The 26379-nt window shown below is 35.2% G+C and overlaps 1 protein-coding gene across 2 annotated transcripts in view; it reads right to left on the reverse strand.

Annotated features, from left to right (window-relative positions):
• HOMER1 (homer scaffold protein 1) overlaps positions 1-26379 on the reverse strand; it is a 144499-nt gene that overhangs the window by 61603 nt on the left and 56517 nt on the right. For both annotated transcript variants that reach the window (XM_064273523.1, XM_010588238.3), the window contains exons 3-5: positions 26106-26237; positions 22200-22292; positions 13064-13203 (exon numbers count right to left, since the gene is read on the reverse strand). In XM_064273523.1, the coding sequence (XP_064129593.1) occupies positions 13064-13203; positions 22200-22292; positions 26106-26207 (335 nt within the window). In that variant the 5' untranslated portion in view covers positions 26208-26237. The remainder of the gene's footprint in view (positions 1-13063; positions 13204-22199; positions 22293-26105; positions 26238-26379) is intronic.

The following is a 26379-nucleotide window of genomic DNA, read 5'->3' on the forward strand; positions in this document are numbered from 1 at the left end:
TCAAATTATCACCTGCTTTTTTTGAATTTATGTCTAAGTTCTCATTTCTGTTCCACTGGTCTATGTACCTGTTGTTGTACCAGTACCAGGCTGTTTTGACTACTGTGGTAGTATAATAGATTCTAAAAGCAGGTAGTGTGAGGCCTCCCACTTTGTTCTTCTTTTTCAGTAATGCTTTACTAATCGGAGGCCTGTCCTCTTTGTATATGAAGTTGGTGATTAGTTTTATCATCTCATTAAAAAATGCCACTGGAATTTGGATCAGGATTGCATTGTATCTGTAGATCACTTTGAGTAGAATTGACATTTTCACAATGTTGAGTCTTCTTATGCATGAGCAAGGTATGTTTTTCCACTTATGTAGATCTCTTTTGGTTTCCTGCAGTACTGTCTTCTGGTTTTCTTTATATAGGTCTTTTATTCCTAAGTATTTTATCTTATTGGGGTCTACTGCAGATGGCATTGATTTGGTGATTTCTTCTTCGATGTTCTCTTTGTTCGTGTAGAGGAATCCAAATGATTTTTGTATGTTTGCCTTGTATCCTGATACTTTGCTGAACTCTTCTATTTGTTCTAGTAGTATTCTTGTGGATTCTTTAGGGTTTTCTGTGTATAAGATCATACCATATGCAAACAGAGATACTTTCACTTTTTCCTTACCAATCTGAATACCCTTTATTTCTTTTTCTAGTCTAATTGCTCTGGCTAGGACCTCCAACATAATGTTGAATAAGAGTGGTGATAAAGGGCATCCTTGTCTGGTTCCCGTTCTCAAAGGGGATGCTTTCAGACTCTCTCCATTTACAATGATGTTGGCTGTTGGCTTTGTATAAATGCCCTTTATTATGTTGAGGAATTTCCCTTGTATTCTTATTTTGTTGAGTTTTAAATCATGAATAGGTGCTGGACTTTGTCAAATCCCTTTTCTGCATCAATTGATAAGATCATGTGTTTCTTATCTTTTATTTATGTGGTGGATTACATTGATTGTTTTTCTAATGTTGAACCACCCCTCATACCTGGTATGAATCCCACTTGGTCATGGTGAATTATTTTTTTTATATGTTGTTGAATTTTATTGGCTAGAATTTTGTTGAGGATTTTTGTATCTACATTCTTAAGGGATACTGGCCTGTAATTTTCTGTCTTTGTCATGTCTTTAATGTGTTTTGGTATCAGGTTATGCTGGCGTCACAGAATGAGTTTGGGGATATTCCATCCTTTTCTATGCTCTGAAATACCTTTAGTAGTAGTGGTGTTAATTAACTCTTCTTTGAAAGTTTGGTAGAATTCTCCAGTGAAGCCACCAGGGCCAGCGCTTTCTTTTGTTGGAAGTTTTTTAATTACCTTTTGAATTTCTTCTTTTCTTATAGGTTTATTTAGCTGCTCTACCTCTGTTTGTGTTAGTTTATGTAGATAGTGTGTTTCTAGAAATCTGTCCATTTCTTCCAGGTTTTCAAATCTGTTGTTGTTGTTAGGTGCCGTTGAGTTGGTTCTGACTCATAGTGACCCTCTGCACAACAGAATAAAACACTGCCTGGTCCTGAGGCATCCTCACAATAGTTGCTACATTTGAGCTCCTTGTTCAAGCCACTGCATCAATCCACTTCGTTGAGGGTCCTCCTCTTTTCTGCTGACCCTGTACTTCGCCAAGCATGATGTCCTTCTCCAGGGACTGATCCCACCCGACATGTCCAAAGTATGTAAGATGCAGTCTCGCCATCCTTGCTTCTAAGGAGCATTCTGGTTGTACTTCTTCTAAGACAGATTTGTTCATTCTTTTGGCAGTCCATGGTATATTCAATATTCTTCATCAACACCACAACTCAAAGGTGTCAATTCTTCTTCGGTCTTCCTTATTCACTGTCCAGCTTTCACATGCATATGATGCGATTGAAAATACCATGGCTTGGGTCAGGCACACTGTAGTCTTCAAGGTGACATCTTTGCTCTTCAACACTTTAAAGAGGGCCTTTGCAGCAGATTTACACAATGCAATGCATCTTTTGATTTCCTGGCTGTTGCTTCCACGGCTATTGATTCTGGATCCAAGTAAAATGAAATCCTTGACATCTTCAATCTTTTCTCCATTTATCATGATGTTGCTTATTGGTCCAGTTGTGAGGATTTTTGTTTTCTTTATGTTGAGGTGTGATCCATACTGAAGGCTGTGGTCTTTGGTCTTCACTGTTAAGTGCTTCAAGTCCTTTTCACTTTCAGCAAGCAAGGTTGTGTCATCTGCATAACTCAGGTTGTTGATGAGTCTTCCTCCAATCCTGATGTCCTATTCTTTTTCATATAGTCCAGCTTTTCCGATTATATGCTAAGCATACAGCTTAAATAGGTACAGTGAAAGAATACAACCCTGACGCGCACCTTTCCTGACTTTAAACCAATAAGTATCCCCTTGTTCTGTCCGAACAACTGCCTCTTGATTTATGTAAAGGTTCCTCACAGGCACAATTAAGTGTTCTGGAATTCCCATTCTTCACAGCGTTATCCATAATTTGTTATGATCCACACAGTTGAATGCCTTTGCATAGTGAATAAAACACAGGGAAACATCCTTCTGGTATTCTCTGCTTTCAGCCAGGATCCATCTGACATAAGCAATGATATCCCTGGTTCAATGTCCTCTTCTGAAACTGGCCTGAATTTCTGGCAGAAATTCAAATTTGTTAGAGTACAATTGTTCATAGTATTCTGTTACGATTCTTTTTTTAATTTCAGTTGGGTCTGGTGATATCGCCCATCTCATTTCTTATTTGGTTTATTTATTTCCTCTCCTGTTTTTCTTTTGTCAGTTTAGCCAGTGGTTTATCAATTCTATTGATCTTTTCAAAGAACCAGCTTTTGGTCTTGTTAACTCTTTCGATTCTTTTTCTATTCTCTATTTCATTTAATTCTGCTCTAATTTTTATTATTTGCTTTCTTTTGGTGCCTGAGTGTTTCTTTTGCTCTTCTCTATTTGTTTGACTTCTAGAGTTAAAATTCTTTAATCTTGGCCCTTTCTTCTTTTTGGACGTATGCATTTATTGCTATTAATTGACCTCTGATCACTGATTTTGCAGTGTCCCAAAGGTTCTGATAGGATTTGTTTTCATTCTCATTTGATTCTATGCATTTCTTTATTTTGTCCTTAATTTCTGCTATAACCCAATAGTTTTTGAGCAAGGTATTATTCAGTTTCCATGTGTCTGATTTTTTTTCCTTGCTTTTTCTGTTGTTGATTTCTACTTTTACGGCTTTATGGTCAGAAAAGATGTTTTGTATTATTTCAATGTTTTAGATTCTGTTAAGTCTTGGTTTATGTCCTAATACGTGGTCTGTTCTGGAGAACGTTCCATGTGCGTTGGCAAAGAAGGTATACTTGGAATAGCTAAATCATTCTTGAAAAGGAAGAACAAAGCTGAAGAATCCACACATCCTGATTTCAAAACGTGCCAGAAAGCTATAGTAATCAAAACTACTATAAGGATAGACAGATCAATGGAATAAACCAAGAATTCAGAAATAAATCCTCAGGTTTATGGTCATCTGATTTTTGACAAAAATCAAGATAATCCAATGGGGAAAGAATACTTTTTTTCAACAAATGTTGTCACACTGTGTATACATGTAAAAGAAAAAAGTTAGACCCTCAACTCACACCATATGAAAAAATTAATTTAAATGGGCCAAATACCTAAACGTAAGAACTAAAACTATAAAACTCTCAGAAGAAAATACAAGCCTAAATCTACGTGACCGTGTGTTAGGCAATAGCTTTTTAGATGTGACACTAAAAACACAAGCAACAAAAATAGGTAAATCGGATTTCATTAAAGTTAAAAATTTTTGTGCAAAGGACAAAAGAGTGAAAAGACAACCACAGAATGGGAGAAAATATTTGCAGATCATATATCTAATAAGAAACTTGTATCTAGAATATATAAAGAGCTCAATAACAAAATGACAAGCTGCCCAATAAAAAAATGGGCAAAAATTCTGAACAGACATTTCTCCAAAGAGGATATACAAACGACCGATGAGCACCCAAAAAAAAAAGTTCAACACCATTAGCCATCAGGTAAATGCGAATCGAAACCACAGTAATTTGCCACTTCACACCTACCAGGATGGCTACAATAAGAAAGACAGATAATACGAGTTGATGATGATGTAGAGAAACTGGAACCCTCATACACTGCTAGTGGGAACATAAATGGCCTAACAGCTTTGCAAAACGATCTGTCAGCTCCTCAAATGGTTAAACACAGAGTTAAGATATGACCCATGAATTCCACTCCTAGGTATATAACCAAGGGAAGTGAAAACATATGTCCACACAAAAACTCATAATCGAATTTTCTTAACAGCATTAATCATAATAATGGTTGTACTTTCAAACAGTGGGAACAACCCAAATGTCCATCAGCTGATGAGTGGATAAATAAAACGTGGTGTATACATACAATGGGATATTATTTGACAATGAAGAGAAATGAAGTACTGATGCATTCTATGACATGGATTAATCTTTAAAATATTATGCTAAGTGAAACAACCCAGTCACAAAAGTTCCCATATTGTATCGTTCCATTTATATGGAATGCCCAGCATAGGCAAATCTTTAGAGACAGAAAACAGTTTAGTGATTACACAGGGCTGGAGGAGAGGAGGGTGTGTTGGGAGAAAATAGGAGTGACTGTTAATGGGGAAAGGATTTTTTTGGGGAGTGATGAAAATGTTCTCAAATTGATTACAGTGATGGTTGTATACCTGAATATACTAAAAACACTGAATTGTACATTTTAAATAGGTGAATTGTATGGTATATAAATTATAACTCAATAAAGCTGTTATTAAAAATATTGAGAACATTAATAACTAAGTGGATCCTGCTAGAACTAAGGCAATAAGCTAATTATTCTTCATATTGGTATCTTTGTTGGCTCTGCCCAGTATATGGTACATTTCCGATGCTAATGATCAAACTGCACCAACTTATTTACCCCCTTCTGTCATCTCAGAAATCCTGGTTAAGTGGTTAAGTGCTATGGCTGCTAACCAAAAGGTCAGCAGTTCAAATCCACTAGGCACTCCCTGAAAACTCTGTGGGGCAGTTCTACTCTGTTCTATAGGGTCGCTATCAGTTGGAATCGACTTGATGACAACGGGTTTAGTTTGGTTTCTTCTGTCATCTCAGTATTTATTAACTCAACAAACTTATTCTTTACCTATTACATATTTAAAATGACTAAAAACCTTATAGGATACGGAGAAATGCAAGTCAATGAGACTTGGTTGGTCCAGAATCTGAGAAGCTGGTAGGGAAGTAGTAAATATGTGTTGAACGATGATAAAAAAAAAAAAAAAAAAATCAGGATAATAAATATCTGAAAAATGATACAGAAGGAGAGCTGCCTCATCCAGAATGGACCCTGAAGATCAATGCCTCTGGAGGCTTGTTTGGGCTAACCTAGCCACTAGCAAATAGTGACGCTGAATACTTCTTCCCTGGACTTGCTTCCACTTCTGTAAAATCAAGTGGCTTGTCTATATAATAGCTAAAGTTCCTTCTATCTCCAAAGTTCTAATATCAACTTTTAGACTTCAATTTAGGGCAGAGTCATTAAAATTAACATTAAAATTCGTAAATGGAAAATGGCAAACTGAAAGAAAACAAATATAAATAAAATGTACATTTATTTCAATCATTTAATTGTATCTACATTTTACACATCATACAAGGAAAGTAATCCCTGGAGCATGACTACTTTCAATATGCTTTAGTGAATTAACTGTCAGCTTATTTCCATATGAAATGTGAGTCTAATGTATTATCCCCATGAAGCAAGAGTTGGCCCTAATTTTTACTTCTGACAAATATACACAGTACAATTTTCAATTTTAAAAACCCAACTCACTTCTTTGATTCAAGTAATAAGTACTCATGCTGACATTTTATGAGATAATATTTATAAAAATTTTGGTTCTAGTTGGTTTTAAAAATAAAGAATATAAATACTGCCTAGATCTACTGAAAATAAATCATTGAACCACTCTGCACTGCTATTTAAACAAGGAGAAAAATTATTCTCAAGAAAGGATTAAAAATTACTCTATTACGAAAATATACATTTTAGCATCTTCCACATTTTTTAGGAACTTAAGAACATTGTTTATTAACACACTATCTTTAAAATTTCTTTTTACAAACTAGGAAATTCTGAAAAAATTAGACTAAGTCAGCTATACTCAAGCCTTACATTTGACAAGACTGGCATTTTCAAAGAATATAACCAATTTTATAATTTAGCTTCAGGATTTTATGAACTTATGGAGCCTAGGTTTAGCTTTAGCTGATTGAAGCACTGTACCAAGGGCACCAAGAGCATGTACTTAATTTCCAAATGGAAAATTTTTTCATACATGTATTTACTGAATTTCCATGTGCTTAGGTACCTTTGGGATACAAATGGATAAAACATAGTCCTTGTCCTCAGGGAAGACTGAGGAGTTAATGTTAACTGCCTGTCAGTTTGTAGGCAACAGGGATATAACATGGGCAGATACAAACCCAGTCTGTGGGTATGAAAGAAAGCTTACTGGAGGGAGTGATGTGGAGCTTAAATAATATATAGCAATTGACCAGTTGGTGGTTGAGTTAGGGACGGGGTAGGAGTTGGAGGAAATACAGAGTATGTATCTGTGCAAGCAGCCATTCCAAAGAGAAGGCAGAACATGAGCAAAGGCTTGTAGATAAGCAATAGCATGGTTACTTGGTCGGACTATAAACAGTTTTGTGTAACTGCTACAGAAGCAGTTGGCAATGAGGCTTGGGAGGCCTTATCTGATGACCATGGACTGCCTTGTACATACACCATGCTGAGGAGCTAGAACTTTATCTATAGGGAAGAGGATGCCACTCAAAAGTGGCATGGTCAGATTTTCGTGTCTGAGAGAACTAATAGTACATGTCAGAGTAATAAGCCACTAAAGAGGAAAATATCCAGGATCCCATTTTTACAAATCATAACTTCTCAAATACCACCACCAAGTCTTCACAAGGCATAAAAACAATGGATATTACTAGCTGGGAATCTACTTAAAATCCCTACCTTGGAATATACCATATATAAGTCACAAAGAATCTATTTGCCCTTCACCTGAAGGTTTGGACTAGAAACTAGGTATGTAACCACTTAGTCCCACATCCCTCTACTTAGCCTCATTTTTATTAATTTTTTAAAATTTCATACCTTTAGATGAGCCTTATTGTCACATCTACCACAAATCTCATATTTTTATGTAGCTTGCTTGGCCTTTACCCATGGTCACATCTTGATCTTGGCCCTTACTAGGCTGATGAGGGGAAAGATAGAATGCCAAACCCAAAGGAAGAGCATTTTCCCCTTAAGTCCTGAAGCAGAGCTATTCATATCACATACCTCCCATTCCCAACTGCCCAACAGGCTGCTGAGAAACAGAGGGAAAAATGGAATTTTAAGGAGTCCACTACCTGGAAGAGATCATAATTAATCTAAGGTCAATCTACTCCATGGTAATGACCACACCTCTGACTGCAGCTAGGAATCTTTAAAACCAAACCAAACCAAACCCATTGCCATCAAGTATATTCTGACTTATAGTGACACTCTAGGACAGGGCAGAACTGCCCCATAGGGTTTCCAAGACTGTAAATCTTTATGGAAGCAAACCGCCACATCTTTCTCCCACAGAGTGCCTGTTGAGTTCAAATTGCTGACTTTTCAATTACCAGACAAGTGCTTAACTAATGTGCCACCAGGGCTCCTAGATGCTGACAATCACTGGAAATGGAGAGCTGAACATCCCTTCTCCTGGACAGCAACGTAAGACGGGGGGGGCGGGGGGGGGGAGGGATTCGGAAATACCAAGGAGGGGGACAAGATTCTTACTGTTGGAGGCAGATCAGCAATATCTTTATCCCATTATGAAGAATGGGATTTTTCTTCTTGTGAACAGCATATTATGTGATAATGCCTGAAAACATGCTTTCATGAGTTTTAACATTTTCCTCAAAGTCTTCTAGAGGACTCTTTAAGAGAATAAAGGTTAGTTCTTCAAAAAATTCAAAATAGAACATTTTATATACCTAATTAAAAAAGCTAATAGAAGGAAACAATTTGTGGTCACTAAACTGTACCTTTTCAATTGTACCTTATTTTAAAATACATAAATTGCTTCTCAGTTCCCAGAGAATGCAGAATTGTACATATTAGCAAATTACAGTTTTCCTTCTTAGAAAATGTTTATCCACTCACAATTATAGTAAAGGAAATTTACTGTTAATATCTATTCATAAACCGCTAATATTTCTCACCAACTAACTTAGCTTGAAATTAATTTTTAAAAACCTATTGTTGAGGCTGTATGGTGGAAAAACAATAATATGGAATCCTACAACTTAAGTTTTTCATCTGCAATTACATCAATGATAAAGTGAAATCAAGTCTAAGCTTTACGCACACAGTTTTACCAAAAGAAAAGTTATCTAAAGAAATTATTCCTACTTTAGTTCATAACTATTATCTTACAAAGTTTGCTTCTCACCCATAGAAAAGGGAAACAGATGCCACAGCTGTGAAGAGTATAGTACCCCTAAGCTCTTGATAACCGTTAACGGTTTTCCTATTTGTATCATCTTCAAACTAACTTTTAGCAAGTAACTTACTTATATGGTACGCAATTACTTCAAATGAAATTTAGGTTTTGAAATTTGATTAGATATTTTTGTACAGTTTTAAAGTAGTAGCTTTCTGAAAATCTGATAATACATAAAGAAATTAATCTATTAAAATAAATGAAATGAACCCACCCAGATTTTATAAATTTTGGTAAAATTGTACTTAAACTGATTTAAAGCAAAATCAATATACTTGAGAGTAAAGTTTCTGCATACATCCTTTAATAAATATTTGTTGGAAATACACGAAGTGCCAGAAAATTTTCCTTAACAGAAGATACATGCAGTACCCCCAAAGTGCATAAATTCTAGCAGCACCATGAAATACATTATCTAAACATTAAAAGAATCTAAATATAATCAATGCTTAAAAGAACCAATGTTCCATTAAACTCTTATGAAAGTTTATCAGTACAAAAATAGTTTCACAAATTGCTAATATATGTATGTCTGTTCTGAACTCTCAGATGTATGAAAACACCTTATTTATCATTATATTACTGTATATTTGATGATCATAAAATTACAATGAATAAAATAAAAGTTTTTTTCAGTATCACATTCCAATACAACATTGGAATCCTAAAAAATTAACTACTTCCAAAGAATTGTAGGTAGTTTCAAATCTTTAAAAAAAAAAGCTAATACTTATTATTTGTATGAAATAACAAATAAATCCCAATATTCCATACAACCAATGCTAGGAAGCAAACAACTCCCTGTAGTGAGAGACCAAATCTTCCCCACTTGTATCTGCTAGTCTATCAGTATGTAGCTAGTCTATTTAGCATATAAAAAAATAGCTAATCTAAAACTATGAACTCAAAGAGTGCCCTAACAACTTCAGTAGCCAAAGAGCATATATTTGCTCAGTCCTGAAATGATATTATCATCCAGGTTTTAAAGCATTTCTTTTTTATAAAGGAATGGCAATTTAGATAAAATTTAATACCACTTCCCCAAAGAAATTAATAAAAGATTTCATCATCATGGTCTATGTTACGTCTTCTTAAACCTTTAAAAGTACACTAAAAAGGCATTAGCTTCATGAAAATTATTTAGAAAGAATGTTTCTGCATAGTGTATGACATGGACATAACAGTACTACAGCACTTGAGCAGCCCATACATTTTTAAAATTTAGTTCAGCAGTGTAATTAAAAAGTATAATTAAAAGAAGGAGTGAATGATACAAGAAAATTCTACAATGCCACTGAATCAGGTAGAATATAAAAAGTTGTACTATCTTAGTATGAAAGTTCTAAAAAGCTGAAAGGCAATTAAAAAATTTTATGGATGAAATTATGTCTGGGATTTGCTTCAATACAACAGAGGAGAAATGTGTTGAGTGGGGAGCTAAAATAAGACAGGCCTTTTTTTCAGAACTGTTGGAGGTGGGTAATAAATTCATGAGAGTTCATTATAGTATCCTCTCTCATACACATTAGAAAAAATGTAATAAAATGCCAGAAAGTAATTTAAAAAATCTTGCTAATCTTTTTAAAGCTAAGTAATAACTTTTTAAAAATACAGCTTACAAAGAGTAAAGGACAAACCATAACTAAACATATTTCTAAAATTTTCAGGGCCTTCCTTGGTATATTAGATGACAATTCATAAGCTTCAGGTATAAAACTTAAATTTTAAGGAGTGCATGAACTGGCTTGCTAAGTAGCTATAACTACCCCACCCACCCAGTGCCATCCAACTACAGTCAACTCTTAATTAACTTGACTATTACTGCCCCCTATATTCCCTAGTCTTCCCTCCACCCCCTTTTCCCCCTTTTTTTATGGACATTCTGGTTATTTTGCTTCTTATTTAGCAGCAGCACCACCATAGGATCAACCAGAGCAGAGAAAATGGGCAAATTTTTTTTTTTGCTATTCATTCTTTCCTATTAAAATACAAACTAAGGAAGAACATACAATAAATAGCTTAAATAAGCCTTAAAAACATAGATTTTAACTGTCTGCCACAGAAAAAAGAACGGTATTATCGGCTAAACCACTTAAAAGTTTCAGATTTAAATAAAATTTGTTAATATTCTTTCTGTCTCTAATTCATGAAAACAGCTGTCTAATGTCCACACAGGTCTCCCAGAATAGGAACAGCTACTAGCTTCCTGATGCAACAATGTGTTTGCATTGGGGATTTGACTAAAACACACTGTGAACTCACTGGCAGCACATGCTTGGGTCAAAAAAGCTGAGCTACAGTTCTCAAATTACCTGGGATGGCTCACCTAAACTCTGGGATTTAGTCTCCAAAGGCACACCCTTCTAAACTTTGACCTTTTAAACTGTAATTCAGCACATACATAAATGTTTATTACAGAAACACAGTTTCTACTCTTAATGTGAGTTTTACTCTGGTGTTTTCTATTTGGTTTTATTATATTTCATTTTTTGGAATACCACTCGTAGCCTATTAAGTTTATTTCAAACTACCCAGTCTGGGAAACCCTGGATTAAAAAATCTCGGAGGGCCCCTTCAGCTCTGATGTTGTGGGATACTAACCCATGCAGTGGTAAAGTAGAGGGTTAGCAAAAAAGAGGAGGACCCTCAATGAGACGGAATGATCCATTGGCTGCAACAATGGGCTCAAGCATAACAACAACTACGAGATTACGTAATGCCTTTAACATAATTAAAAGCTTGTAAGGGGAAGACAAAAGTGTTAAGTTTTATATTCAGAACTCTGTCACGTATCTCCATGGCAAATCAATAGATTCCAGTAGTTAAAGAAGGAATATCTTCAAGTCAGAATAAAAAACTCTTATTAGACTTCTCAGAAACTGAGAAAATCAACAGAGGAAGACCAATCCTAGGTACTAACTCCAGAATAAACATTCAGAAAATTAAAGGCGTAGGAAGTAAACTAGAAATAGCTTTTACAAATTTTAAATATAAAAGTTATTTCTAAATGGTACAGCTATCAACACAAATGTCTCATTTAAGTATTAGCCAAAGAAGTCAAATGTATAAGTATGTTCAGTGCAGTTAACATAGGACGGAGAACTTCTCTTAAACCACAAATAAAATCTTTTTAAAAAATCGCATAGCAATAAAATTGCTCTTTAATTGTAGTTGCATATTGAAATAACCTTATGTTATTAAGTCTTTGGATCAGAGGAACTAAAAACTTTTCATGTGTTTTGTCATCTTTATAGCACAAACAGATAATATGCTTATATTGTAATAGTTAAAGCATGAAATTCATAACTTCAAAACATATCTACTGCCTCATGGAAAACTATTAGCATTTTTAACAACAACATAGAATACCCTCACAGTTAAGTAATTTTCTCCTATTCATTCTTTAGAAAAAGCACACACACAAAGCTTCGTGACTTACTCATCCTTCTTCCTCGGCCTGACCAGGAGGTCTCTCCATTGTTATTCTCTCTGTGGTCTAATAAATTTAATCCTATGCCCCAAATATTCAACGAATTCAATCAAAACAAAAATTCTCTTGAAAAAGAGAATATCTTATTTCATAATTCTTCTTAATATGCTCAGGAATTCGATTTTTTTAATTGGTACCCGAAAAGAGATGCATAACAAGGGAACATTGTTTTCTTAACTTTAACTAAAGCTACCTAGTCAAAAGTTTCCAGAAAGACAAAACAAAAAAAGACTTTAAGATAGATGACAGATAGGTATTTTTTTTACATTTGCAATACTGCTGTTTTATAAACCTTTTTATACCTACAAATATTGATAATTAAGTTTTTGGTTTGGAACACAATTAGGATAAATTCTATCTTTTTAAAGCACTAAATTCTTTTAAAATTCAAAAGCATGCGAAGATTTATCTCCTGTTAGTTGATGCTCCAAGATAAATTCAACGTTAACAGTGATAGGCTAGTGCTAGAAGTTACCCAGTAACCTAGTTTTTCCTGTGAAATCATGGAGTGAGATCATCTCTAATAAAGCTTAATTCAAGAGTGGTAAGTCTATTTAAAAAGCAAAAACGACTTATAGCTTTCAAGAATATATGTGAAAATAGAAATAAGATGAGGGCCTAGGTTAAAAAATAGATAGAAATCATTTACAAAAATACCTCGTTTGACTAAAAAAAGGTTTTTACGGAAAACCAGCTCAGTGTTCCTTTTCAACATAGATAAGGAAATGTTCATTGCAGTTCATCCAGGCAACTATAGACTACAAATTAATGAAATTTTTCTATATTTCTTTTCCAAGGTTAATGGAAACAATACTCAAAAAAAAGTTTGATCTGGATTTTTCACTCAACGTTGTTACCTGCAAGGTTTATCTGAAACCCTGAAACCAAGTAAGTTTCCATATTTACACATTTTACTTAATCATGATGGTGGAATTGAATCTGTACCTATGTGAAAATGGCAATGCATTCTGAGTTGGTTCAGCCCTTGGCTCTGAGTTCTGAGTCACATCAGGTGTTCTTTCATCGTCTGTCCCATTGATACTTTCTGGTGTTAAAGGAGACTGAAGATCCCCTCCTGCTGATTCCTTTAAAAAAAAAAAAAAGGTGGGGGGGAGAAAAAATTATGCTTCTGTTGAAGTACACGGTATCATCTTAAAGTTAAAACTGACTCTGATGTATGCTGATGAACTGTATTTCAATAGACATTTTAGTCAAAGGCTTAAAAAAATAAGCTTTGAAAGAGAAACAATTTTTTGAAGCAAAGCAACTCATAATAGCTAAAACATAGCCATTTAGAAATGTAGTTTCAAAGAAGTAAAAACTTCTGAGTTTTTAGAATAAAAGATATTCTAAGAATTAGTTCAGAAGAAAAAGAAGATGGCAGAAACATGCAACAAAGAAGTGGTTTTATTTTGCAGAAAGAGGCAGACAAAAGGAAGGTGTAGGAGAAGAGAATGAGGGGAGGAAGACAAAGGGGAGAGTGAAATGTGCAACAAGTTTTAATTTTCTTATCTGCCCCGCTTTTTAATTCCTGCAGAGCTATTCAGAAAAGCACTAGAAAGACCTCTGTAACATATAATAACTAATGATGTTTACGCATTTCTCGGTTTTTTTCATAATGGAATTATTTCTCTTCACAAAATTTCCTGTCTTCTTTCTACTTTTAACTAAGATCTGTATATCAAGGTACATTTAATTTATTCTTTTGAAAAGTAAATTAAATTAAAACGAACCTCAAGCTGGTACTCACTCTTGTGATCGCCATCATTAGATCTGACATTAGAAATCAGAATGAGAAGTCATTTGATAAACCTGTTAACCAGGGGAGTCCTAGCACCAGATTGTTGACGGGCAGCTTGACGAACCACTTAGGAGCACTGGGCACTAAAAATCCACAGTTAAAATATTAAGCTATGTTAGGGAAGAAAACACAAATATGAGCATCCAACTGAGGAATTTATGTCAGGTGTGGTCATAATTTAGCAACTTGAAAGAATACAAGATTTCCTCAAATAAAAAAAGATGAATATGTGTAATACTGGAAAATGCATATAATTAGAAAAAAATGGGAATATAAGAGAGTATGTGCTGTTGCTAGCTGCCATTAAGTTGACCCTCAACTTACGCCACTCTGTGCAAGATGGAATGAGGACCGTTTTGATCCATAGGGTCTTCATTGGCTGATTTTTCAGAAGTAGATCACCAGGCCTTTCTTTCTAGTCCATTTTAGCCTGGAAGCTCCACTGAAACTTGTTCAACATGCAAACCTCCAGTGACAGACAAGGGGTGGCTGCACTTGTGCATTGGCTGGGAACTGAACCTGGATCTCTGTGTGGAAAGTAAGAATTCTACCACTTAACTACCACTGACCTCATAAGGAGCTATCTAGGTTATGATAATTTATATACTTTACATAAAAAAATGTTGCATGTGGAAAAGTGCTAAAAAGAAACATGCAAATATTAATACTTTATTTTGGGGGATTTCTGGTTTTATATTGCCGTATATATTTTATTTCACATTTAAATTATTTTAATGAAATAATACTGCTATAAATTATAAAAATACAAGCTATTAAAGATCAAAAGGCTTCTTTCTTGACTCCACATTATCACTTGACCGTTTTTCAATTATTAAAGAGATCTCTATTTTGACCAAAAATTTTGTTCTTATTAAATCTTCCTCCTACATCCTCTTTGTTTCTATTAACAGATAGTCAATGCATGGATTAAATTTACAGCATAATGTGACAACACAAAATTGTCAAAAACTACTAAGTGAATAATGGAAACGGTATCTATAAAGTGACTCCTGCTAGGTCAGTTATAAGCTCTAGCAATTAGCAAGAAAAAGTTTAGGCAGCTAGGAGAAACCATGAGATTATCATCTTTGAGATCAATAAATCAGGTCCATTTTTCTCAAGGGCCAAACTAAACTTAATCAAGGCTGACTGCCCAATATGCTAGATAGTAAGTTGGCCAAGCCCCAATTCAGTGGAAATGATAACGGAAACAAATTAATTGGTTAAACCAGGGTTCTCAAAAAAAAAAAAAAAAAAGCAAACCAAACCTGTTGCCATAGAGTCAATTCCAACTCACAGCAATCCTACAGGACAGAGTGGAACTTCCCTATAGGGTTTCCAAGGAGTGCTGGTGGATTTGAACTGCCAACCTTTTGGTTAGCGGCTGAGGTTGGCATTAAGAATTCACCTAAGGATTTGCTGGAACTGCTTAAGAAGAGCGTAGTAGAAGAAAGCAGAATTGAAAGAGAGACAGGAAGAGGGTCAACCAGTTTGATTCCTGGTTCTTACTACCTTCTGGGGGTAAATGTTCCACCACCTCAAAAAGAAAATAAAGGAGGAGGGTGTTGAGGCATGGGTCTTAGAGAAGTTATGAATGCTGATGCTACTGAAGTAGTAAGGCTGCTCTCAGAGTCAAGTTAAGAAGGAGACAAGGAAAAGGAGGAGGCAAAGAGTAGAGGTTGCAGCAATCCCAACATCTCAATGGAATAAGATTTTCTCCAGAAAATTAGAATATTAAGCTATATTTAATTAAAGACATATTTAGTTATCCCAGATTGTTGTATCTAAAATGAAAAAACAAAAAGCCCAAAGCATGAGTTTTTTTAAAGAAGTAAAATAATTATTTTCTCATATGGACAAAATAAAGTTCTAAAAGTACATACGGTGTAATATGAAAATGAAACCACCTTTCCCTCCAACCTCTCAATAGGTAACCAAAATACTTTGTGAAACCTTCTGAAATTTTGTATATACTAAAAATAGCACTGTGAAACTTTTTTAAATTTAGCATATTCCAAATATCTAGTTCTTTCTTAATCTAAATTTTATATAATCTCTTAAATATGCAACTTTAGTTATTCCTTAAAAGAAAATACTCCTTGTACAAAATCAACATGTTATAACTTCAAATCAAATATTAAAATAAAAAATGTGGAGGCATTATAAAGAAAATATTCTACATTCTACATTCTACTTTGGTGAGTAGTGTCTGGGATCTTAAAAGCTTGGAAGTGGCCGTCTAAGATACTCCACTGGTCCCATGCCATCTGGAGCAAGGGAGAATGAAGAAAACTAAAGACACAAGGAAAAGATCAGTTCAGAGGACTACGGGACCACAACTACCACAGCCTCCCACCAGACTGAGTCCAGAACAACTAGCTGGTGCCCAGCTATCACCACCAAATGCTCTGACAGGGATTACAACACAGAGTCCCAGACAGAGCTGGAGAAAAATGTAAACAAAATCCTAACTCACAAAAAAAGACAAGACTTACTGGTCTGACAGAGACTGGAGAAACCCCCAGGACTCCCTTTAAAGTCAGTACTGAAGTCACTCCTGAGGTTCACCCTTCAGCCAAGAATTAGATAGGCTCATAAAACAAAACTCGACTGAACAGGCGCACCAGCCCAGGGGCAAGGACAAGAAGGCAGAAGAGGACAGGAAAACTGGTAATGGGGAACCCAAGGCCAAGGAGGCGAGTGAGTGTTGACATGTTGTGGGATTGGCAACCGATGTCACAAAGCAGTATGTGTATTAATTGTTTAATGAGACACTAATTTGCTCTGTAAACCTTCCTCTAAAGTACAATTAAAAATATATGGTGGCATATTCATTAGACTACAGATTTTTATAAGAGAAAGATTATTTCTCTTTAAAAAGAGATTATTAAGCTAACATGGCTGGCCATTTCTACTAAATGTTGAAGGAAAAAATCCACAAATAATATCTTCTTTGAAACATATACATGTGTTTATACATATATTCTTCTCTTATATATAAAACAAAAAAAATTGGAAATAAAAACTGAGATCTAGTGAATCTCTATCGCCTTTACATCCTTATTTTGAGAAAACTATCCACACCTTACTTTGTTTCTGAGAAATACCCCTAATACTCTCTCCCACCAAAACAAATGATCTGCAATCAGCAAAAGGAAAAGGACAGTCAAATTGAATAAAAAATATACTGATATAAATTAAAGTCTGGTAGAGTATCAAGGTAGCCAAAACTAACAGATGTGACTGTATCAAGAAAAAGGAGACTGAGCACAGATGTGAGTCATGAAGTGCTTCTTAAACATTCAGGTAATGTCTTTCTTTTCCTGCCCATTTATGAAGTGGTAAGAAAGGCAAAAAAAATTAGGAATATTCTGAATTGCACTAAAAAAAAACCCCACTCATCCCTCACTTGAGGGCAGGACTTCAAGAGGATATCACCAACCTACTGTCAGGTGTGTGCTGTAGTAGGCGGGCAGCATTGCCCCTCCCCACTACACCAAATACTGCTACCACCTTCCATTTAACTCCAATAAAGCCTAAAATGGAAATTCTTGTTACAGTTTCATCCTTTTTGGCTTCAGTCAAACAAGCCTCTTCTCTTTTTCACTCTTGAGAGACCCACTCAATTTCAGTCTTTTATACTTAAAAGAAGATGAGAATGCTGCATTCTTTTCTGAGCAAAGGCACTGACAGGGAAAACTAGGGAGGACCAAATAATATGAGTTCCCACGGTGGTGGAAATAAAAAGAAATGGTAGGAGAGAGACAAAGAAGAGCAAAAGGAAAATGAAGATGAGAACTCAGACAAATGTCCCCTAACCCTCTGTCATAAAGCATTCCCTATACCTGGTCACCATCCAGTGCTACCATCTCTGAAATCCCATTTTCTGATGACCATAGAAATTCTTGTAATTTGACTCTTTGGATTAACTCATGTTCCTCTTTTCTGTTTAAAGTACACCACCTAATTCATGCTCAGGGCTACTGCGTTAATCTCCACTCTGCTGACATATTTTTACACTCACTAATTTAGAAGCACTGGTGGCACAGTAGTTAAGTGCTTGGCTGCTAACTGAAAGATCGGTGGTTTGAACCCAGCTGCTCCTTGAGTGAGATATGGCAGTCTGCTTCCATAAAGATTCATAGCCTTGGAAGCCCCATGGGGCAGTTCTACTCTGTAATATAGCGTCACTAAGAGTAGGAATCAGCTCGAAAGCAATTGTTTGGTTTTAGTTATGTTAAATGATTACTAACCGTCAGTTGTGTTTGTCCCAAACCTGTTTGTCAATTGTATTTACACAATTATGTAACTAAATATTATTTAAACCAATAAAATTTGAATGAAAAATTAGAGAAATCATTTTAATAAACACATACAACAAATCACATATCATTGTGATCAATAGGGTTTTCACTGGCTGATTTTTGGAAGTAGATCACCAGGCCTTTACCAGTCTTCCTTAGTATGTAAGCTCTGCTGAAACCTACTCAGCATCACAGCAACACCCAAGCCTCCAGTGATGGACAGATGGGGGGTGCGCAGGAGGTGTACTGATCAGAAATCGAACCTAAGTCTCCTGCATAGAAGGCAAGAATTCTACTACTGAACCACCAATGACCTTTCAATCCTACAACCTGGCAATTTAAAGGTTAAAAAACAAACGAACAAACAAAACCCAAAACCCACAAATTTTTGTTTGGGTACAAACAACTAAACGGTGAACAGGTTTTAGCCAATTTGAAAGTTTTAGTCAACTAACAGGTTTTTTTTATTTTGGTCTGATCTCCACTGAAGAGAAATCTGGGTACTATTTCATTATAAGCCCCTTTCTTCAACGTATACTGTGAGAAAACTGCCTCACAAGTTAACTGAAGTACAATATTTTTTACTGTGAATTTTATAAGAAATGTCAGGTTTAAAGTCAATCATCACTCTCAATTTTACATCAAATTGACTGTTCAAAAGATTTCCATGGAAACACAAGATCATAAGATTCCCAATGGAGAAAGAGTTCTAAATGAATGTCTGCTATTTACAGAGGGACATGAAAGAAACTAACAACTTATTCCTAAAGATGTATACCTTGATTAAGACAACATTCTAAGATTATCTGGCATGACCACACATTTATACAACTTTAGTGCGCAACCTAAGAATAGGGAAGGGATTAACTTTGTTCTAAATGCCAGACTCCTTTCATCACAAGTCTTCAGGAAGGTGGAGTGGCTTGTCCACGGCACTGGTTCTCAAAGTACGGTACCCAGATCAACAGCATCAATATCTCCTGGAAACTTGTAAGATAAATCAGAAACTCTGGAGGTGGAGTCCAGCAACCTGTGTTTTAACAAGTCTTCCAGGGGATTCTAATGCAGGGTGTTACAGAGAAAGGCATCTGTGTTTTTCTAAATAACCATTATGTGCCACACACTCTGCCAAGGCTTTACATTATCATCACAACCATTACAACCATCACATCTACAACAACAGCTGTTAACATTTACTGAGCATTTACCATATGCCTTGCATTTTTCTTATCCTGATTTAATTTTCACAATAATAATCCTATAAAGAGATACTGCCTTATTATTTTAGTTGAAGAAAAAGAGCAGCTTGCCTAAGCTCAGAAAACTAGCAAGGATTAGAGACCAGATTCAAAGCCAGGCTCCACAGTATATATTATTAAATGTGGCCTTACATTGCCACTGTCACACATATTCCTCCCACAGCTCTATAAACCAAATAATTTTACACTTATGTTATAGTTCCCTTAGGTTAATCAACTTTCCCAAGATCACACAGCAACAGAAGAAGGATTTATGTTCAAGTTTGTCTGAAACAAAAACCCAAACTCTTAAACAGTTATAACTCCTCAAATAGGAACAAAATTTATGACCAGTTGATTGTCTACTATTATGCATTTTGAAATTTAATCTCATGATTCCCCTTTGCAGAATTCCTGAGTAATATCCTATTCTCAGGTAAAGCATTAATTTAGCAGATCGGGTTAAACCAGTAAGAGTCAAACTCTGCTTTCTAGGTGAGTAGGGTAAGAGTGGCTAAAGACCATACAATCCACACCAAACAGAAATAATAACATCTATAAGAAATCTGTCCAAAAAGAAAGGAGGAGTGGAGGAAAAAAGAAAAAGAAATAAATACCACTCTTACTATTTTCTCTGGCTTCTGTACATTAATTAACATCTCCTGGCTCCATCTCAAATTTCAAATGTTTTCAAAAAATTAAGGTCACTATATTTTGGCTCTCGAACATTAACTTAAGACATTTCTCTATTCTTATTTCACAGCATTTTCAAATATAAGCACCTTTGTTATATTCCTTTGAAGAAAGTAAAGGCTTAAAGACATTCCTTCCACCAAAGAAGAACAGGAACTTGTAATAGGTCATGGTCAATTAAACAAAAAGGAAGCTACGATTAGAGAAATGAGAACTAAGTAGAATGACAAAATTTAATCCATTACAATTTTATTGAAACCCTTGGTGCATTCTCTTACTGAATGTGGTCTTGCATCTTCTTGTAACACTAGAATCAATCATGTAAGGAATAAGAGCTCCCAACATGTACTGAAAATTAATTTTAAAAAGGACTTTTTACTTAAAAGTTATCACTACACTATCATAGTACTTAGAGAAGAGAGATTCAAGAGAAGATTCAAAATGATCATTCAAGTTGTTCCAGGTCACTGCAAGTACAAAGGAGGTGTGAATGGAGCTTTGGCCTCAACTCAGGGTACACTTTTAGACTGTATGGGAATGTGTACTTCAAACATACTTAAAAGAGCTCTCTCTTCCTGTAAAAGAAAAAAACAACTCTTTGTACCAGGAAGGTTTAATAAAGTTGGGTGCCAGGAAGAAGGAGGGAAATGAAGAGCAAATAATTTTCTAAAATGCTCCAGTATTTGGTTAGTCAGTAAATTCTAAGGCAATTCCTATTTACTTCCTCAAGAAAATTCTATGTAAACTGCTACTACTGACGTTATTTCAGAGAAACATTTCTAAACATTCTCTGATTCTTCCTTTTCATAAAAGCAACTGAGTATACTTCAAAAAAAAAAAAGGTTTACTGTAGGGAAGAATCCAGCATAATGTTGGACCCTAGTCTTAGGATTACAGTTGAAATAAAAATTAATTTTAGGAAAACCTATTATTAAAATCTGAAAATAATTGGCATGCTATACGAATCACACTATGTACATTAAAACCCTTGTAAAAGTACTGATATATATAAGTACTTAATCAACTTTACTTGGAGATAAAATAAATTTCCAATTGAAGAAAGACTATGAGGGATAAGTAATAGGCACTGACGCGTTTAAGGGAAAAATGTGATACTTTTATAAAACTTATAACCTTTGTGTCTCAGTGCTAAGCATAAAGTAGGTACTCTGATTGTCAGATTTAAGTATACTTTAAAATCAGGTAGAACAAATACGCCAATCTATGCTTCTTACATACTTTTACGTTGTTATTCACTTTTGAACCACAGTCTCTTCTAGCCTGAGACCAGAAGAACTAGATGGTGCCCAGTTACCACCACTAACTGTTCCGACCAGAGACACAATAGAAGGTCCCAGTTAGAATGGGAGAAAAATGTAGAACAAAACTCAAATTAATAAAAAAGACCAGACTCACTGGACTGATACAGACTAAAGGAACGCCTAAGACTACTGCCCTAGGATACCCTTTTAATTTGAAACTGAAGCCACTTCTGGAGGTCACCTTTCAGCCAAATACTAAATTGGCCTATAAAATAAACAATGACACCCATGAGGAATGTGCTCCTTTAAACAATCAACTATACAAGACCAAATGGTCAACATTCACCCAAAAGCAAAGATGAGAAGGCATGCAGGGGCAGGGAAACTGGATGGAAGGAAATGGGTAGGTGAGGTGGAAATGGTCAGAGTGCTGACAAGTTGTGGGGACTGTAACCAGTGTCACGAAACAATCTGTGTATGAATTGCTGAATGGGAATCTAATTTGCTACGTAAACTTTCATCTAAAATATTTTTTTAAAAAGTCATATTCATATTAAATAATCTGAGTTTTAATTACTAAAATGAGTTTTTCTTTTAAAGATTCTTGTAGACACTAGCATACAGGAAAAAAAAAATCTCCACTAGTACAGATGAACTAAAGGGTGTATTTCTATATCTATTCTCGATTTTACTTTAATTTCTTCATCATTTTCCAGAATTTAACTCTGGTACCATCTGAAAGGAACACGGCTCACAGATAAGAACAGAAATTAAAATACCCACCTGTGAAGGTGTACTGGTAAGTTCCATCTTTTCTTGTGATTTCTCCTTTGCTAGTCGAGCAGCTTCTTTAAATTCCTGAAACTTTTCTGCAAACTGAATGCATAAAGACTATATACATTAACCAAGTAAAAATAAGTCACGGTGCCCACTTTTAGCTTAGTTTTTTAAATTTTCTAAATAACTGACTCTTACACTGGTAACACAGCCCCCAAATCAGTTACAGGTGTTATACAAAAATGACAGAAAATGAAAACTAATACCAAATGTCTGTTTGTACACTATAAAAGCACTTTGACGAATCTCATTAAAAATAACACACAACATAACTGAAGTTAAAATTCGGTGTCAGCTAGCTTACTCATATACCTTCTTGGTTGACACGGCAGCCCTGATGGCACAGTAGTTAAACACTTGGCTACTAACTGAAAGGCTGGTGGTTCAAATCCACCACAGAAGAAAGACGTGGCAGTCTGCTTCTGTAAAAATTCAGCCTTGGAAATCCTATGGGGCAGTTCTATTCTGTCTTAAAGGTCACTATAAATCAGAACAGACTTGACGGCAATGGGTCTTTTTTTTTTGGTTGATCAGAAATAATTTACTAAGACCAAGGTGGTGGTTGGAGTTTGGGGTGAAGGCAGGAAAGACAGGCATACCATGTTTTGCTTATCGCCAAGAAAACGGAATTTTTTAAAGTACCCACTCCTAAACATCAGAGTATTTAGAATATATTTTTAACTTTTATTAGAATATAAACTCTAGTATTAAGTGAGGCACTTTATTTTCAACAATACACATAGTAACATTTTTACTATTATTACTGACACTAATAAAACGTCATTGCCAAAGATTCCTAAACAACTAAGCAGACCGGCAGAAAGGAATAACATATTCCACAAAGGTCTTTAAAATTGGCAACAATTTCAGAAGAAAAATTACTGTACATGAAATGCTGGTTTTTAGGAACCTATAAAAAAAAAAATAGGAAACCATAAAATGTTCTGACTACAAGCAGCATCTAGTTGTTTCAGAAATGGAAGCTAGTCTACCACTATCATCCAAGAGAATAAATTAGGACTATATAGAAAAAACAAACAAAAAAAGCAAAAATCTCAATGTAATTTAAGTAGCTGTTAGAGTTGGCAATAAAAATATGAAATTATAGTTCCCTCCTCAAATCCCCGCAAGTCAACCCTAACTTTATTCCATCTTAGGAAGGAAGATGTTGAAGGGAAGGCTCATGATACTCTGACCCGCCTTGGGAAGACAGAAGAGAGTCAAAATTAAAGCTGTCATTATCATAACTTTTCTTTCTTACTTTAAATTTTGTCAGCTCCACCTATAACCTGTACATCAGGGAACAAAATCTGTACCACTATACTTGTGTAACTGAACAGAATGCTTCCTTACTGTAAGAAAATCTGAATACAAAGCTTAAAAGGTCTCACACTGGTGGAAATGAAATAAAAACAAAACCATAATTAACTTCTTTTTCTGTAATTTGAGGTAGTACATAAAGCTGTCTTACACTCACTTAGTATTCCAAAATATTTAATTTCTAAAACCCTTCTCAAGTTTATAGGCACTTAACTCTACTGCTAATTTTTGTATCTTTTGTTTTCAGCAAAAAAACGTGAAGGCTTAGGTTTCCACGATAACAAAATACAACTTTGTAAGCTCTCTAACAGTCCAAGCATAGCTGGAATTTTCCTCACACTGGTCAACCTTAGGAACCATACAATGGTTCACCTTCCAAGGACACTACTCTGACTCATTTTGAGAGGCTCTTATCTAGGACTGCCTTCACAGCCCTCTCCAAACTCTTACACTACCGTGAACCACTTATAATTCTTAATGATAAAACAAGCCAGAGTATTAATATGCTTGCTTCATTTATGTAAAAGATGATAAACTCCTCTGGGTCCCCTAAAGCCTACAAAGTGCCAAAATTAGTCTTCAAGGTAGTTAGGATAATAAGTCATGATTCTGTCATCTCTGGACCACAACATTCTGAACACTCTTAAGGTCTTAGAGCCAGGTCTAGCTAAGGAACAGTATTTCCTAATATTCAAGCCACCCTCGAAATATTAGGATTCACCTGCAGTAACACTGGTTAAAAGCATAAAGTAGAAAAAAAAAAAAAAAAAGACTGTTGAAATATAAAAGCCAAACCCAGAGAAAAGATCAAATGAGAAGAGACAGTATGACAGCATTTAATTGACTATCCCTTTACCACATTAGCTGGCTAATCAGGAACGTGAAAAATGTAACAAAAACCTTAATTTATAGTAAAAAAGCTACTTAGGCTCAAAAATAATTTCATCCAAGTTTATTTGAAAAATTAATCCACGATTTAGTTTCTGTGTTTTCAAGAATTTCAGCAAGTGAAGTGTAATTATATTCTTCATTTTTTCCTATAGACTTTCATAGATTATTTCAAAAGAAAGAGGCCCATAAAGGGTCTGAGTATAGGCAAAAGTACTAGGATAAATGTATAACTTCCCAAGGGGAATATTTTTGAAGGGGCAATGCTCAAGTGGATGCTTGTGTCCTTGTTATGTTGGGTTCAGATACTCTACTTTGTATCTACAATTCATACCACAGTTCAAAAAATGTATTAAGACAGTAAGGTGTGCAAGAGAAACCAAATCGGATAGCTCTGGTTTCATTTAATCATCCCATAGAGGGTGACTTACATTCACTTAGGGCAAAGGTTAAAACTGTCTTAAATTTGAGCTTTAAACTATAATTTCTATCAAAAAATTAACGAAAACAACGCAGTGTAAAGGAATGTTTCCAACTAAAACAAAGGAAACCACATACATAGTAGGTTATTTAAACTACTGAACTAATATAACCTCAAGTCAATAAATATTCAAAAATAGAAATCTTTGAACTCATTGTTAAGATTCTGAATAATTTCTGTTTTAAGTAGCTTAAGATTTAATATAAATATGAACAGTGTGTATAACCAGAGACTAGATTAGCCCGCACTTCAACTCTCAAGCCATCATCAGATACTCTGTATCTTAAATTACATGTAAACTTTTCCAAATAGAGGGTGATCCTTTGAGCTGAATGATTCAGAGAGGTTGGAAGCATAAAACTTCAAACCTTGAGTCTGGTGGGCATAAAATTTGAGGAGCCAAAGTAAGTATACTCATCTCCTTGTTCACCTTAGTATTCTGCGACTGTTTCCTTTTCCTTGTGCCCTCTTCCCAAGTGATATCCACATGAATTTAAGGTGCTCCTGGTATGAGCGCTACATGGCTTTTACTTATAGGCAGGGCAAATTTAATTCCCAACATTTAGCCCGACGATGCTCAGCATTTTATTGGTCTTCTGGCCACAGTAACTCACTTACCATCATCCAAGAAATCCTCACGGTGACTGCCGAATCTCACACTGTACTGCATCAGAAGGCTCAGAGTCCTCCAAGCCCAGCTAAAGCACCATTTCGAGCAAATTTCCCTAAACACAGTAATTTATATGTGCCTGCTGTCACATCAAAACACTGAAATCTATATCACCATCAGCTTGAGTTTTCACAATTTAGAAAAACTTGGTACTTATTTATCTTGCTATGTACTGTCACAGACCATCTCCAACTGCGGGTACTAATCCCTGAGCAAAATCCATTTTGAAGTGATAATTCTCAACTGTTACTTCCTATCATACAGACAACCACACAAATCCTTTTCGATCAATGGTGACCATTTTAAATGTGTATAATAATTTTTCCAAATGACAGTGGAATCCAATGATCTCTCACTTCTTCCTCTAAAGTCACTACAGTTCTGAAAATATTAATTTCTCTTATATTTTATACTCTTTCTTTGTTGTTTTACACATTTAAGACACTGGACTTGAAAATAAAGATTTCCATTCAGAGCATATGGTTTATCTTACTTTTGAAAGATGATGCTCAGAGGAGAATCCCAGTCCATAAACAGTGTTTGCCCGGCTATCGGCCCATTGGCCAAACTTCTGAGATGTTTTAGTAAATGTCATGTTTGGGGTGATGGTGCTATTTATTATTGCCTGAAAAATAAAACAAATACAAGGAACCAGTCAAAATTAGCAAACAGACATTTAAACACAGGACCTTTTAGGTACATAACAACTTAAGATTCCTAATGGGCAATAATATTAAATACATAGAGTTTACGGTATTATAAATGAC

The sequence above is a fragment of the Loxodonta africana genome, chromosome 2 (assembly GCF_030014295.1).
Source record: "Loxodonta africana isolate mLoxAfr1 chromosome 2, mLoxAfr1.hap2, whole genome shotgun sequence".
Lineage (NCBI taxonomy): Eukaryota > Metazoa > Chordata > Mammalia > Proboscidea > Elephantidae > Loxodonta > Loxodonta africana.